The sequence below is a fragment of the Temnothorax nylanderi genome, unplaced genomic scaffold (genome assembly GCF_030848795.1).
Source record: "Temnothorax nylanderi isolate EJ_2023f unplaced genomic scaffold, tnyl_v1.0 TNYL_tig0106_pilon, whole genome shotgun sequence".
Taxonomy (NCBI): domain Eukaryota; kingdom Metazoa; phylum Arthropoda; class Insecta; order Hymenoptera; family Formicidae; genus Temnothorax; species Temnothorax nylanderi.
In genome coordinates this window covers 522,042-538,375 of record NW_027249168.1, presented here as the reverse complement: position 1 = coordinate 538,375, position 16,334 = coordinate 522,042, and the positions used below count along the sequence as shown (strand labels likewise).

At 40.2% G+C, this 16,334-nt stretch overlaps 3 protein-coding genes across 4 annotated transcripts in view; 1 reads left to right on the top strand and 2 right to left on the bottom strand.

The window, feature by feature from the left end:
• Positions 1–548: 548 nt before the first annotated feature.
• Positions 549–2,857, bottom strand: LOC139775825 (uncharacterized). Its single transcript, XM_071712125.1, has 2 exons — positions 2,791–2,857; positions 549–2,360 (listed from the first exon to the last, which is right to left on the bottom strand). The coding sequence occupies exons 1-2, from the start codon at positions 2,827–2,829 to the stop codon at positions 549–551; spliced, it is 1,851 nt and encodes a 616-aa protein (XP_071568226.1). The 5' UTR covers positions 2,830–2,857.
• Positions 2,858–4,429: 1,572 nt separating this feature from the next.
• Positions 4,430–8,534, top strand: LOC139775858 (uncharacterized). Its single transcript, XM_071712181.1, has 14 exons — positions 4,430–4,483; positions 4,552–4,665; positions 4,753–4,879; positions 4,991–5,142; positions 5,223–5,384; positions 5,540–6,026; positions 6,181–6,282; positions 6,413–6,732; positions 6,891–6,995; positions 7,057–7,322; positions 7,390–7,635; positions 7,910–8,145; positions 8,223–8,291; positions 8,449–8,534. Exons 1-14 carry the CDS (start codon positions 4,454–4,456, stop codon positions 8,526–8,528), a joined length of 2,496 nt encoding a protein of 831 aa, XP_071568282.1. The 5' UTR covers positions 4,430–4,453; the 3' UTR covers positions 8,529–8,534.
• Positions 8,535–8,561: 27 nt separating this feature from the next.
• Hwt (SH2 domain-containing adapter heavyweight) overlaps positions 8,562–16,334 on the bottom strand; it is a 144,246-nt gene continuing 136,473 nt past the window's right edge. For both annotated transcript variants that reach the window (XM_071712163.1, XM_071712164.1), the window contains 3 exons: positions 12,400–12,598; positions 11,999–12,118; positions 8,562–11,875 (listed from right to left, as the gene is read on the bottom strand). In XM_071712163.1, the coding sequence (XP_071568264.1) occupies positions 11,686–11,875; positions 11,999–12,118; positions 12,400–12,598 (509 nt within the window). In that variant the 3' untranslated portion in view covers positions 8,562–11,685. The remainder of the gene's footprint in view (positions 11,876–11,998; positions 12,119–12,399; positions 12,599–16,334) is intronic.

The following is a 16,334-nucleotide window of genomic DNA, read 5'->3' as shown; positions in this document are numbered from 1 at the left end:
CTCTTTAATTAATAATATAAGCGTCGGCCTATCCCTGTTTCCCAAACCGAGCACCCATCTTCTTCCCCTCGCACGCATCCTTCGATTCTCTCGCGAGTTCCAGCCATATCTATGTTTATAGGATGGGGGCACATGTGCCTCTAAATTACAATAACATGCTCTGCCAACTAATTCTGATGTACATTACGCATTCATTTTTAACACAAAATCATAATTTCGCAAAATCTGTAACAAATATCGCGTCTTATTACATTCTTTTAATGTACATTTTGTTCTCTTTCCATTCTCATATAACTGCATATTTAAATGAGCTTCTAATTAATCTTTGATAAAAAATTAAATTACCTTGAAGTAATAAGCTTTAAAATAATCTTGATGTATTTTTATTTATGAGAGAATATAAACGTGATATATTTTAATATTATACGTAATCAGTAAAGCATGCAAACTATTCTACAATTATATAAACGTATGATTACGATCATCATAGTTATATATGTATATAACTTTCATCTCTGTTGCAATTAGTCTTTCTTTCTGACTACCGATTACGAACTATTAGCGAATGTCTTCGAAGTAGTTATTTGTAATACCGTAGTGCGATTTAAAGTTTCGTGTTCGCTTCGAATTACCGGCGACTCGGTAGTAACAATTACTCTGAAAGCATGGTGCGAAGCCTCGAATTCTCGATTAACATCGCCACTTCGCTGCCTTTCTAACTCGAACAATTGTCCGTTCTCGCGTTTTGTTGTTATCGAACTCGATTCCATGGAATTGTTACTTGTTTTCTCAACAAACGCGTCATTTAGATCAATTTGTTTTGCGGGATTTATAACAAAACCATTACTAAAACCAGATTTCTGAATAGCATTTACCGAATAATTGTCCAAACTTGGCGACGATACCGATGAATTTATCTTTGAAATATTTTTATTGTTAATAAAATACGGCTTGATACGTACTCTTCGCCGTTGTCTGTCAAAGTCCAAATTAAAACCCTTTTGCGACTGACGACGCGACATCTTAGCTTGATTCACATCTTGATGTGCTGTGTAATAATCATTGTCCTGCCTCGCATGATCATAATCATACCTGTTTCTATATTCCTGATTCTTTTCCGTTCTACCTTTATTTCCTGCATAAAAAGACGAGAGCAGCGCATCATTAAGATGCAACGAGTCAAAATTAGCGTTCTTATGATTTATATCGCGATTATTCCAAGAAAATCCAGCGACTTCCATATTGTCCATCGAGGAAGATAGTCGATGGCCATCTGCGTTGTCCGGTGACTCGAGGAAATTTTCGATCGATCGTCTGTGCGTGTTCAAGGAGTCGAAAACTCTGTGAAATATCCGTTGATAAGTTTGCCTCTCGCGTTCGGGGATCGAATTGTTTGAGTGTGTCGCCTGACTTTCCACGAACTGCGACGACGTCGGGTAATCCGGAGGAAGAGAAATCGCGGGCGACATAGTGGTCGTCGGATAATCCGCCGGCACCACGTGAACCAAGTGCTTCTGACCTTTTTGATCGGTTCCCAGGATCAACCTCGGTGCCAATTGATTCGCTTCTTCCGCGACTTTTTCCACGGGTCTCGGTCGATGTCGTGGTCTCATATTCCTAAGTCCATGCTTCAGCTCGATCGATTCTTCTTTCTCGGTCTTTTCGGTACTCACGTTCTCCTGAACAGTAGCGCGGTTATCCTCTTGCGGCGTCCCGTCCCAGTCGGCGTTCGAGTCTCGTTCCGTCAACCGCCAGAGATCCTTTGATCGATGATGATGCTCAGAGAAACTATTTTCGAGATTAGGCAGGGGACTTTCCGGACCGTTGTCGTGCGGCGTTGCCCCTATTCTAATCGTCGTGGTCGGCGCTTGTTCCCTCTGTGGTGTCACGTAAACGTAATAATTCGGCCAGAGATTGCTGGCGTGGAAGTGATCGTCCGCTTGCGGCATTATCGTCAGCTGGAGATCATGTCGCGTTTCCTCGGAATTTGGCGGTTGCTTGATCCTCTGGAGAATCCACGTGAATAAGGGACTCCCCTGAACTGCGCATGGCTCGCAGTCGATGCAGCCGTCCTGGCATAGCATCCAGTGGCCGTTTAGCAGACGATAAACGTTTCCGCGCGATAGAATGACATTCTCGTCGTCGTTCGAGTACGCGGCGATCGGCCCGCCGTAGTAGGAAGCGTCCAACGGGCGCTTATGGGGCACACTGGCATCCAACGGCGACGGGGTGACCGATTTCAGGATAATCTCGCGTAGCATGTACTCCCAGGGTGGCACGAGATGCCACAAAAGTGGCGATATCGCAGGATTGTATCGCTGCCGGAATGGATTGCCGTGAACCAGAGTAAAAAGAAGAAACTGAAAAGAGATTCCAGTTAAAATACCGGATGTTTGCTCGGTGAATAATTTATAGTACGAAGCATCGGAGAGTTCGTTTAAGCTAGACTACAACATTTCGGATTCGTTCAGGGCTGTGAAATTATTGTTCGATGCATTTTAAATGCGTGCGCATGTCCGGGCGCGTTTCGTGCCGAAACAATCGGGAGACAATCGTGGAACGCGTGGAATCGACTCGGACTCTGCGTGTGGAAATGGACCTTTCTCTAACTCGAATATATTATACTCCAACTGACAGTCTATACGACGCTAGTTACACACAGGATAAAAGCCGAAATTAAATCTGCCGCGAACTGGCGAACAGAGATACGTCAATATTTGAGGAGCGATGTAACAGACTAATAATGGCGAATATAAAACGGCGTCTTAAAATTGAATTGTTCACACTCACCGTCACCATGGCGTACCTTCCCTTCGACGTATACATCATTTCAGAACTGCGACTGCCGCCGCACTGACAAGGTGGCCGGGGAAATCGCGAAAGAAGACGGAAAGGGGGCTGTCGCTCACCTGACGAACGAGTAAATCATAAGAACGACGTTACTGTCTGCTATCGAATACCGAGAGATGTCCGGCCATCAAGAATGCTGACATTACTCACGGTTAAACATTCACCTGGCGATCAAACAATGTAACTCAAACATCGCCAATCCCGGCTTTATCATAGGTAATTTGAAACCGCAGCTATATATACAGTGTAATCACTGCTGCTGAATCATTCGCTTATAGAACGCGATACTTGATATACAGAATCTTCTCCATATTTCGCCAAATATCTCAATGGTGAAGGGAACGTGAAGGAGAAATAGATCTGTCTTTGAAAATATTGTAGATTTTTCTAATAGAACCTAGCTTAACTGTTTTAAGATTACTTTGCGCACTGCAGGCCAAGTTCTTCAGAGTGGAAAAATATTTATAGTCGAAACTACAAATATTCGAGGTTATTTAATTCTATTAGTTTCCATCTTTAGTCTGAAACGACTTATTTGCACTGTCTCTGGTTCGTGTATGAACCGATTAGGGAAGTATGACAATTTTAATTTATCTCCTCGATACGGGAGGATTCATCATCGTCGCAGGATTGATATGCGAGCGTATAAATACACGATCGAGCTGACATTGATCGTATCTATGGATAGTCTAACGGAAACATTCGAGAATATCATATCCGAGAACTCGATAAAATATATACGATTCGATGTAATCTCTGCGGTAGTGTAGCCTAGCTTGATTCTATTTCACATTTCGGTCTATCGGCCACGTGCAGTTAGATAAACCGAGCCTGTTTGTGGAGAAACGACGCGCACTGAATTACTGTTTCATTAACCCGTCGTCCTATCGATGGTATTTGATCAACGGAGATGATTGAAAAATATGCCTAGATTGCGCACTATATTTTATTTATTGTTTTATAATATTTTTACAAAATATTGTGTTGTTCAAAAAATTATTTTGTTTGATGATGGTCTTATGGACACACTATTCCAAATTATTCTATATCTATGTATACGTAAAATATATAAAATATGAATCAAAATAATTAATAATGTTTAAATAACGTATTATTTGAATACTCATTTCTTAAGCAAATAACAAAGACAATAGTGATATTTAATTAAATTTTAAGAGTATTATTTTATTTGCATAAAGGTAAGTAAAAAAATAATAAAGAGATTCTTTGAAACTTTTAATGAATAAAAAGAACTACTGATACAAATATCTTCCATAGGGGCACGCTACTTGTCGACCATATTTGTGGCGCCAACTGTGGAGATATAGACACAACTTCACCTCCCTTAATCTACCGGATAAGGGATGAATATAGGAACGGAAGGCAATTAATTTTCAAAATTGACAATTCAGTCAATATCTTTCACAATAACCGCACTTGTGTTTAATGAACAAGAAGTTAAATGTAATTATGATTCTCATGTAATTTCTGAAAAAAATTAATATCATACAAAATGGCTGCGAGAACTGCCCAAATGCCGGAAGCACCAACAGCAGCTAACAACAGCATCGATGTTGTTAGCCTGCAAATTTCTCTTCCTCAAATGCTCGATCTTGCTCTCGGAGCACCGGAGGTAAAACAATAGCAATTATCCATCATTTACGTTATAGATAAAGCGATTAATAAAGTTATTGATTTCAGGTTGGCGCGGTTAATTTTAATATTCTTCATAGTTTCCTCCATATCTTGTTGCATCAAATAAATTTGCAGGCTACCAAAGTTGAATTCCGTGGTGAAAACGCGGATCGCATTAAAGTAAGAAAAATAATATCTCGAGTAATTTGAAAAAAAAAAAGGAAAGTAGCAATTCTTTTTCTTATGTTCACGTGAGAGCTATTGCAGAGGATGGTAACATCCTTGAAGCCGAGCCCTGCTCTTCAGCTTCACGAGTATGATATTACCGATGCTACCGGCGAAGTACAACGAATTCGAAGAGACGATGGCGCAGACGCCGATGTACTTACAGACGGTACAAACTCGTGATTTTTGTTGTTTATTTTCAGTTATATTTAATATTTTCAGTTATATTTAATTAATTATAAATTGTACTATATAACAAAGTAGATTAAACTTGATTCAGATATTCAACCGCCTGCAGAGGAAATTTTGAAAGTGACGAATGATGTGAGGCCACAAATAGATTTTGAGAAAGTCCCCAAAGCTCCGACGGTCGTAACTGTCGTGAATGGCTCTCCTCCTACAGCATTGGCGTTCGAAGAGCTTGAACAATCTGTGCGTAGGACAAATTATTTTTAAAATTAACATTATATACGATGACAATGTAATTTATTCAGTAATAATGTAATGAACAGGTAAAACAGCTGCAGCAACGATATCAAGCTTTGGAGGACTTGTCTACGTCTCCGGAAGTAGTCGAACGTTTAAAGGACAAAATCACAGATCCCGCCGCGGATGTATGGCAATTTATTAACATTAATAACAGATTGGACGCTAACGAACAAGGTATCGATAAGGTATACTGCTTACTAATCTCGTAAACTTTTCGCGGATGATATTTACACTCCGCACCGTTAAGAGTTTAATAAAAGAAAATAATAAAAGTTAAAAATTCTTAAAACGTTAAAATATTAAACTTTATTTTTATTAACTTATTAAATTATTGGTACAGCTCACGGCAATGGTACAAGATGTAATCAAAGGCGATACTGTCATAGCAGACACATCTTTGATTAACGCGAGATTGGATGAACTCGAAGATAAAGTCTCCAAGATGGAGCAATGGCTTATCAATCTGCAAACAATTACTGACATGTTAACCGAAGGTATACCTGTGCCAACTACTGGTATTGATGTAGCAGCAGTAGAAGAAAAAGAAGAAATAGAAGCAGCAGCAAAAATCATAACAACCAACGATGTGATAGTACCACACCGTGAAAAAGAAGAAATAGAAGCAGCAGCAAAAATCATAACAACCAACGATGTGATAGTACCACACCGTGAAAAAGAAGAAATAGGAGCAGCAGCAAAAATCATAACAACCAACGATGTGATAGTACCACACCGTGAAAAAGAAGAAAATGAAATCTCTAAAGTAGCAGTTGATAAAATACGCAAAACAACACCTGAAAAGCTCGCTCCTCTAGTAGCACCTCTGAGTAACAAGTTTAATGATTTAATTAATATGAAAATTAGTCCAATGTTGAATGTTACTTGAATTGTTTATAAATATGTAATGTAGTTGCTATCTTAATTTGAAAATATATTGAAAATTACTTACTAATATAAATATATATTAAAAAATATATTTAGATGGTGCTGTTATAGCAGAAATACGTCAAGATGTTACTACATTAAAAACGGATGTAGCTCGTATACAACAAGAATTGCAAGATCTTGACAAAAGAGTTGCACGTACGTTGAGAATTTTTATATTCATCTTTATTATATTTTATTACGTACATATTATCTTTGAACATAGAGAGAGAAATACCAACAACAACTGTCGATGTGCCATTGGTAGAAGAAAAACCTGTTGTTAGAGAACCGATTAAAGATGAAGAAAAAATAGTCGAAGTGAGTGATGTCGTAAACTTGGAACAATGCCTGGAAGCTATAAAAAGTGTAGAAACAACACATGACAAAGCTTTGATTGATGTTACCCAACGCGTAGTTGCATTGGAGACGGAAGTTGGAAATTTGTTAGAAAAAGTGGATAGTATGCAAGAAGTCGAGAAGACGGATGAAGTCAGCATTAACAAACTTGTTGCAAAAGTGCAAGAAATTGAAACGGATATGGAGAAAATCGGACAAGCGATGAACAGATTGTTCGATGACAAGGAAAAACAAGAAACGCACATTAGCGTACGAGCTTTAAATAATAAAATAAGACTAATTAAAGCATTGTTAATCTTTTAAATAGTATTTAAGTCTAGATTATGTAAGAGCAGCTACTTCGTGTTTAATATAATATAATTTATTTGAATTATCGTATTTATCATAATTGATAATAACACTGACAGACACTACTGGAACAAATAGAACTTTTAAAAACTGTCAAAGCAAACAAAGAGGATCTCGAAGATGCTTTGGCCGACAAAGCCGATGCTCAAACTGTGAACAGAAAGGTATAAAGCATTACCAAATTCATTATTGATGCAGATTAAAGTACTATAAAAATTACTGTAGGTATCACATGATCAATTTGATGCTGCCTGCGATGATCTCGCTCGCGGTCTCGAGGAAGCAATCGACAAATTGACGAAGCAAGAGTCGATTTGGCAACAAGCGCTTGATGAGGTGCAGAATGAAATCGCCGCGAAGATGGATAAAGTCGAGATGATGCCACTGAAGGATTTCGTGAACAATAAATTAAAATCGCTTCAAGAAAAGTTAAAGATTATGATTGAAGCGAGACGGGAGATCGAGGCTGCAGGAACGAAAAAGCTGCTTAGGTAAACATTTCAGGCTCGCAAATAAGACTTCAACACGAGACTGTCGACTTCCATCTCTTTCATTTAGAGACGTTCAATGTATATCGTGCGACAAGGATGTTGTAATGAAGACAGACGAGCTCGGTAGATTTCGCGCTGAACCGTTACCATGCACTACCAGCATGAAACCTTATCTAACGTACGAGTTGGACAAAGTCAGAAAACAACAGAGAAGATTGCCTCACAGCAAAAATATGATCCAATTTGTAGCAGTAATGCAAGAGGAGACCAAAAAGATGAAAACGAAGGAAGAGATGCTCGCGAGGACTCCTAGGTAACCGATATTGTTTCGTCCGACCATAGAATCTCGAGAAAATATTACATCTCGAAAAATAAATATGTTATAAGCTGATATTGATAAATATTAATAATAATATTAATATTCAAATGTCAATATTTGAAATAATATTGAAATATGTTCTTTTTAAAGCAAAAAATTCTCTTGCTTTTTCTCAATATTACAACTGTGAACTTAATAGCCACCAGAGTTTTTAAATAGCTTAATGATAAACATTATTTCCTTAAGTTTAATAAGTTTGATGCACTAGAGATCATCTCTGCAATCGTTACTGCGGCGGGAGTCATACGATTACGACTCCTCAGCAAAGGGTCATGCGAACGGGACATTTCCTTACTCAATGGGGACCGGAAGCGATACAATTAACGGACGGGGTGGTAAGGGGGAAAGACGGTCTAATGTATCGCAGTCGGCGCATGCCGGGTAAGGACGTCTGCGGGCTAGATTGTTGGGAAAGCCAGATTAGCGAGGAAACTGGACCCTCGGTGAATATCAAGATGATCTAGCTGTCATAAGTAATTCACATACTCATTTCGCGAAATTTACCATTCCACTTTCACAATTCTCTCAGGAATGTGCTTCGACTGCGCCTCGTAAATCTCTGACATCCCGACGAAATAGCGCTGGAAACCGTGAGTGAATAATACAACACTTTGCATTCAGCGAGTTTACCGTATTTGACAGAAGTTACCATATGTATAATTAAATATGCTTATGTAATTATTATAATTGTTATTGTTGTTACGCGATCTGCGTACATCTTTCGTATTCTCTTATCGCGAATTACAGAAAAGCGAAACTCAAGGAAACAATCAAAAGAACCGAAAGTATCGGAACCGGAAGAGAAATTGGTATATTACATGTGTTAATGAAACTTAAATAACGTTTAAGATATTAAAATCTAAGCTCTTTATGCAATTTTATTTAAATAAATTACAATGTTTGATTCGGCACAGACAGAAACGCACCAAGTGACATCTCCACAAGAAAATGGTGACCGTCCGCCACTTGTTCCAGCTGGACTTCAGAGTGAGATTACCTTACACAAAACTGACGAAGAGATAAAAATAGAATAAATTAAATAATCTGAAAATATACGTAGCACAGAGAAAATTTATATAACTGATATAATTCAATTGATATCAATGCTTTTATAGTTTTTTCGAAACGATACGCATTGTACAATCTTGTAAAAATTTTTACACACAATTTTCTATTCTCATGTAAAAGACTTTCTTGGGTTATCTAAAATTGAAAAGATGGTAAAACTGCGACTGTCGTGACTAAACTGGAGTTATTAACTATTTTATTATTAAGAGAAATTTCCAGAGTACACAAGATTATCTAGTGAAGTCGATTTGGAACATCGGTGGTTTGCTTACTAAAACAAAAATATTGGATCGCACTTCACGTTTACGGCCGTACAAGACCGCGTCAGAATATTGCACATCGCCGTCCGAGACATCCCTTTTTACGTAAAGGGCGTGCATAGCGCTTAAGATATTTATTGGACTCACCCCGCTTTCGCTAGACCTTAATTTATGTATATCCTACAAACGAGAACTATGCGCGCTAGTATAATCGTTTATAATAATATATATTTATGTATATATTACGTAATCTAAATCCTACTTCATACAAATTTCAAGGTACAGGAAGTATCTACAAGTTAGTCTACCATATAATTTACGGTACTGCCTTTCGACAAATAATATTACTCTACGTGTACGAAGTCTAGAATTACTATAGGTATACAGCTCTATGATCTCGCAATTAAATTAATGGCGCACAGAAACTTCATCCTTATCATCATACTCAACGATACAATGCAATAAATATAATAGGAGAAATAAATATATATAGATTATAGTTTCAATGATCGGGCTATAGAGACAATATAATGTCTTAAACATTAACATATATGGATATGCATTATCGATTACAGTTAATAATACTGGCAGCTTACAGTACGACGCATGAATTACACTCAACCTAATTAGACGCGAAAGTAGAGAGTGCCTCGCTCATAATTCAAGTATTCCTACGAGTGCGAAATTTAAATATTTTTAATTAGAAAACTAATGCTTTGCTTTTTCGTGTATACCGATTAAACGGTTAAACGATCAAACGAGGCTATCGGCTGTGACAATTTTTACAACACGGTGCTGGCACTCGCTACTTCTCGCCGTAGATTCCCTATGTCACTACTTAATAGCAAAATTTTTCTTGCTTGCTCGGCCAACGAAAATTCGCTCACAACCTCTGCGAATCGAATTTCTAACTCGAAAAATTATTGTAACACCACGGACGTCTCGTCATCGCGTCTGAATGACGCGTCGTTGCTGATTCTACGTAATAATAATAGCAAGTTTAATTTATTTTATTATCATTATCGCGTGCAATCGCGCGAGAACGCCGACGCGCACGCGGACAAGGGGAATTAAGTAACAGATCACAGGTGAAACTAGGCTATCTCTGTAACAAATTAATATCACATGAAAAAATATGTATCGGTTGCATCCTATCGCAAAAATCTCCTCCGCGAGTGACTCCGTCTAGTTTCTCGGACGGATGACTCGGATAACGAGCCACCGATGGTTCAGACTGTCGATCACTATCATTTTTTTCCACTTTCCTCGCGTTTCCGACCGTTTCCTGTCGGTCGCATCGTTTTGCGAAAACATTCATTATTATTTTCTTCGACTCGCAATTTTTTTTATTTCACGAAGTTACGCGGAACCTTCGCCTCACCCAATATTCGAGCCAACTGACTGTCGTACGCTTGCTTATCGTTCTAAGCCTATTTAATCACTTATCAACGACGAGACGGACAACTAAACCCTGGACTAAATGATTACGATTAGAAGTAAAGTTTGGCATTTTACTCGCGCTCGCTGCGCGTATCCAGCCTACTAGTTCTGCTCTATCCCTCGACTGGATATTAGGATTAGTTTTACTTTGGCTTTCAGCTCACGCCACGTCGGGCTGCTTCCACGCGGCACTCTGTGTGAATTTAAATACGCGCACCTTTCCTTCGTACTTAAATTATACCATTTCGTAAAACAGCGTTTCTGATCCCATTTAAAGATTTCTTTCGTAGAATTCGCATATGAACCGCGGATTCAAGGAACAACCGGGAAAAACATCCTCGAGAACGTTCTCGCGTATCCTACTAGAATCGTCAATCCCGAATTCATTATTCTTTGAGAGTTATTGATGGTCATCACTGCATCGAATTCATATCCGTTTCAAGTAATTTCGTTCCCCTGACTCTCACTACTGTAATTTCTGGTACCGCTTCTATATCGTGCCGCGATGTATGCGTTTGCCTATGAGGTAGGTTTGCGCGATGTTTTGAGGAAGACGAAGCATTTGGACACCGATCTTTACGCTTTCAAGTCCGAGAGGAAAAGAAAGAGAGATGGGATAAGCACTCGCCGTCCCTACCGATTTCTAATTTTATTTATTGTGCAATAAAAACTTGGACTCGGCTATAGACATGCGAAAATAAAGTGTTGTCAAAAAGACGACGTCCATGAGCAGGTATCCCCACTTGGAGCGACCTGAGATTCTTCACACATAGCTTAAAAACTGGCCTCTCGCAAGGAATTGCACAGACCCGGACGTTTTCATCTAATCGATCGCACTGTGTATCGTTGAGCAGCTTCGCTCAGTCACCGTTTATATTTTTGTACTGTACTCGTACTCCCCCTAATATTTCACGGCGAAGCGGTATTTCCCCGTCAATGCCATTATTGTCCATTATCTCTGGCGCTCTTCGTGCGGAACGGTTCATCCATGACCAGAATGCGAATTGATACGGAGGATCCTCGCGGAAGTCAACCGCGTCTCACGGACGTTCGGAAGACTCCCTCTCGTTCGAGAATAATACTTTCTACATCTCGTTCGCGGGTATCAAACTTATCGTTCATTGCAATCGCGCGCGCTTCGGCATTCGTCGGGGGAAAAGAAAACGGATTATCAAAAGAGCTATTCAGCGCCTTAAATGGCGCTACGATAGATGCGCTACAAAAGCTGAACTATGACCGGATGCAGGAGACACATGTGCTCGGCACCGCGTATCGGAAGACGATTCACGCTGAAATGACGGACCATTTCCGGTATGTTCTCGAACGGTTTGCTAAACTGCCCCAGAATGTAAGCATTCAGCTCTTCGTTCTTCTGGATGCGCATATGCATGAAGCCGCGGGCGCTCCTGAAACAATTACAACGACACAATTAGATGACTCACACTCGAGAGAATCCATAATGTTCAATGAATATTAGGTCAATCGCAAATTATCGAATGTGTGAAAATGTTCATTTATGTGCCACTTACTTTAGGGATAGAGAATAATCTTGTTTGGTCGACTCGCTGTTCCTCACCAGATAACTTCCTTCTTGGTGAACTCGCAGAAGGCTCTCCGCCTCGATGCGTGTGATAGAGCCGTGATACCATCTAAATAAAAAATTTCTCTTCAAATATCGTGCCTTTTAATCCGCAAAATTCTAGCAAACAAAAACATTCCGCGGAATGTATTTTTCGAAAATTTAAAGATGAACAAGTATGAGCGCGTGAATGGGAATAAGAAAGCATAATTTTGAAAATGTTAACGAGCTCATTAGCGATATTCGAGTCGTGTAAAACTTGTACATTAGCGGTAACGCTACGACCTCGAAAACTCGCGCAAAAATAGAGTTATCTCGAAGTATCACAATGAAAGGCGACAAAACACTTACCCTTGTCTCTCCAACGGAAGCTCCACGTCAACCAGATCGGCCGATATTCGTGCGGTGCTGATTTCCAGCGGTAAGCCGAGGCTCAGGCCACCGGGTTTCTTCGGCACCAATTGACCACTCAGATTCCCACTGCTCGTTCCCGCCGTGTTACTACCGGCATCCAGATTCAGAGTCATCTTCGGGCGCGCCAGACCGCCGCCTGAAATGAGTCACCCGACAGTTAGACGCATCGTGGAACTCCCGCCAGTAAACACCGATGATATACCGACTATACGGAGTTGTCTCGGCGATCTATCGTCGCAGGCTTTACGATCCCTTAATAATTGCTACAAATCAGAACTTGGATACGTCAAAATCTATCCCAATAACGAGCGGATTAAACTGCGTCATCCATGAAAAATTGTTACGGGATTATTGATATCATTTTGTCACTATCTTCAGTGATAAATTAATATTGATAATCCGGTAACAATTTTTTTGTGGATGACACCCTTTGCTATGATTGAGATTAGATTAGGATGTAATAAACTGATATTTAGCATCAAATAATTATCATGAATGATGATAAACGACAAAAACCCTTAATATATTATAAAAATAACTGACAAATTGTTGTGTAATAATAATATTAAAATTAAGCGAAACAGTAGCATGATTTGCGTATTTGTATGATTTGACAAACGTAAGACATAAAATTGCTTTCTAAAAAATCTTTCATGAAAGTGACAGGGCACTCTACCACGAAGCGTTTGTTCATGCCCAATTTTTTAGTTACATGATTTTTTTGCTTTGATAATATCAGGGTTGAGGGTTCGTCGCGGACGATAATGATCGACGAAGGACACTCCGTATCAAGGAAACACCCCTGAATATAGTAGGACGCTAATTTCATTTGTTGGCGCAATCTCTTAGCGGTTGACTTCTCGGACGCGGTACATGACGCAGGTAAAACAAAATTGCTCTGACAGGTGTAACGTCGAGTTAGCCTCTTTTGCGGCTTAATGTGCCCGAAGGGCACGCCAAAGTGCTTTCGTCTACACGCAAACACATGTAGATATTTACGATGTCTCGGGAAAAGAAACAAATCGATTACCAGCGAAGTATCTGCAGTTACGGAATTATCAGGCGTGAAAGAATTTTAGCGAATTGAGCTTTGAGGGAAGAAATCATTATATAATTAATTTTAAAAGATTATACCTTCGCAAAAATTTAAATCTCAATGCAATGACATGTACCATAAAAAGCTGTTGTAACAATAAGTAATTATATTTGACAAACTTTTCGCTGAGAAAAAGCCGTTTTTAAATTTGTCATACAATTTGTGGAAACGACCAGTTCTGGAACATCCTCTACACGCACATCAAATTACGGTGAGAGAAGGACCCGAAAGCCGGTGGGTATTTCTCACGCGCCATTTCTATTCAGTTCCTCTTTGTGAAACACACGTTTCGGGAATGGTTAAACATTAACGGCGCCGAACGGCTAGCGTTACTCGACGAGATTGCGTGCGTCTGTATTATTAAATTCAATCTGGCGATCGGCCCGGCAGATTTATCCGCTTGATTTTCCTCTTTCTTTTCCCCGGGACACGAGACGGTGTAAACGGTTTTTCTCTGTCCCTGTCTTTGCTGGAATCTTGCTCCCGCGACCAAACTCGTCTTTTGTACAGCGCCCACCCCACGAGGGCCACGAGTAATTTCTCGTCCTGACACTCGTATCCTTATTCCCTGCCTCTTCCTCCTCAGACTGTTTTAATATCCGTCTCTGACGGAGATACGTCTCAATCAATTTCTTCGCGGGCTTTCCGACCGCCGCATGCTCCCGCGGGAAATGGGGGAAAGCCGTCGAGATGTTCGGTACCGGATCGTACACAGGAACGTCAAGGATACGAGCAAACTCCTCCGCCTGTGATCATCATATACGAATTCGTAGCGCGTTTGCCTTAAGACTCCCCGAAGTTTCGTTGAATGATGTTTCGAAGTGCGGGAAGAAGGGAACGGTGATTGCGCGCGTCGTTAGAAAGTTAGAGAAGAGAAATGGCTGGGAAGGGCAAAAAATATTCCTTCGACGGGAGACACGCGAGAGGCGTCGCCGCAGACGCGTCTCCGGGGAAATTCCTGGTCACGAATGAGGCTCCGAGCAGGGACGGCGTATGCAGGCGGGAAATCTCGCAGCCGTTCGCTGTCGCGAGGGTACACACCGTATCGTCGGCGAACGGAAATTTTAATTCCCCGCAAAAATCAGGACGTATTGCGTATCGCCGGACGTCGGCAGCGGGACGCTCCTCGGAGTGACGGCGAGCCAAGAAGCCGAGCAACCCCCGCGCCCAGCGATTCGTATTTATTGCCGAGCGAAGGAGATCGAGGGTGGAACCCGCCGCAGAGATTTACGACGCTGGCGAATTTACGGCCTCGGGGAGCCGGCATGTCAAACGCGCTCGAGAAAGGAGTCAATGGCGATTCCATTGAGTGGCAAGACGCTATTAAATGGAAGATGACACCTTATGACGGCACAGTTGCTGCTCGGCACGTAGGCAACTGTAAAGTCTGTCGTTTTACGAGGAAAAAGTTTGCGAACGGTAAACGCGTGGAAAGAAACATACGTATCGCTTGAAGCGGAATGTTTCGATAAATATTCAACGGAATTGCTGAACCGATCATATTTGTGTTACGGTTATCGTTTCACTCGACAGATATAAAAATATTCGCGTTGAAACTCTGGTTTCGAAAACTCTCACATATAAAATAAAAATAAATGGAGAAGAAAGCCGCCAGTCACGATGAGTTTGCGATCTTGACGACTCGCCACGGACGCGTCTTTAGGTTGTATGGCAATCGTTACGAGGTTCTACTCTCCCCCGAAGAAATTTTGCAATAGCGCCGAAATTCCCGAACAACAGATGCGAGATGCCGTTATGCTGGATAGGCCTTCGAGATCTCTCCGCCAACAGATGTTGCAGTTACACGCCCTTGAGCTCTTCTATCCCTCCGTCGACGGGCCCTTATCGACGCGGTGGCAAACACTTCGAACCTGCTCAGAATAGTTGATACGTCCGCGATCCTCATGAAATATGAAGTACGATAGGCGCACATCAGACGATTCCATCGTACGATTCGAATGGTATTCGTACAATTTGTACAAGGATCACCGATACCTCGGTCCACGCTACTGACTGTGATCACATTTCTTATTTACGAAATAACTCACTCTGGGACTCTTTCATTTTTTATTTATTAATACCAGAAAACTCAAGTTGTTAATCAAACCTGCTAACAGTGGTCATACGTTTCTGATATCAGAAACTCGTTCATAAAGTATTTAATATTAATGTTAAAAAAATTACATATGCATATTCCTAGTAAAAGGTTTGTAAATAAGTAATGATCTATTTGCTTTAATTATTATATATTGCTAACATATATATAATATTTTACTTTAAATGAACGAAGTTTCGACCATCAAGAACGTAGTTTTGCGCATATTATAATGAAATGTCAACTCTTTGAAATAGGAAAATCAGAAATGATTAAGATCCTTAAGTCTGGTGGATAATGACATGGTTAGTTATTGGGAAGTCCTAGCTTTGACATCTGATCGCGTCTTTGCTCTCGTCTGCCGGCGGCGGCATATAACGACCCTAAAGATTTTACGGATGTTGCTGTCGTCATCTTAAAGAGAAACTGGTAGAGAATAGTTATCGCGAAAAGAATAAATGAAATGGCATGAAAGATATGCGCTTTAATGTAAACTAAAGTAACAAATTAATTGCAGATACGAAAAACTAACGAATTCCTAAAACTGATAAGCAATGCAATTTTTTTTTAATGGCAATAAAAATTATTTAAAACAATGTAAATGTAAGATTATAAGCAATGTAAATAAAATCTACATGCAAGTAGTTTAATTATTGCGGTTTTCGTGTGTTCTGTTGAGCG

Bases quoted from the DNA above. Each gene is read 5' to 3' on its own strand.
- LOC139775825 (XM_071712125.1), bottom strand. From the start codon at position 2,829: ATGATGTATACGTCGAAGGGAAGGTACGCCATGGTGACG. The intron at 2,361-2,790 runs GTGAGTGTGAAC...ATCTCTTTTCAG, and splicing joins GAAGGTACGCCATGGTGACG to TTTCTTCTTTTTACTCTGGT.
- LOC139775858 (XM_071712181.1), top strand. From the start codon at position 4,454: ATGCTCGATCTTGCTCTCGGAGCACCGGAG. The intron at 5,385-5,539 runs GTATACTGCTTA...TTATTGGTACAG, and splicing joins ACGAACAAGGTATCGATAAG to CTCACGGCAATGGTACAAGA. The intron at 8,292-8,448 runs GTGAGTGAATAA...CGCGAATTACAG, and splicing joins ACGAAATAGCGCTGGAAACC to AAAAGCGAAACTCAAGGAAA.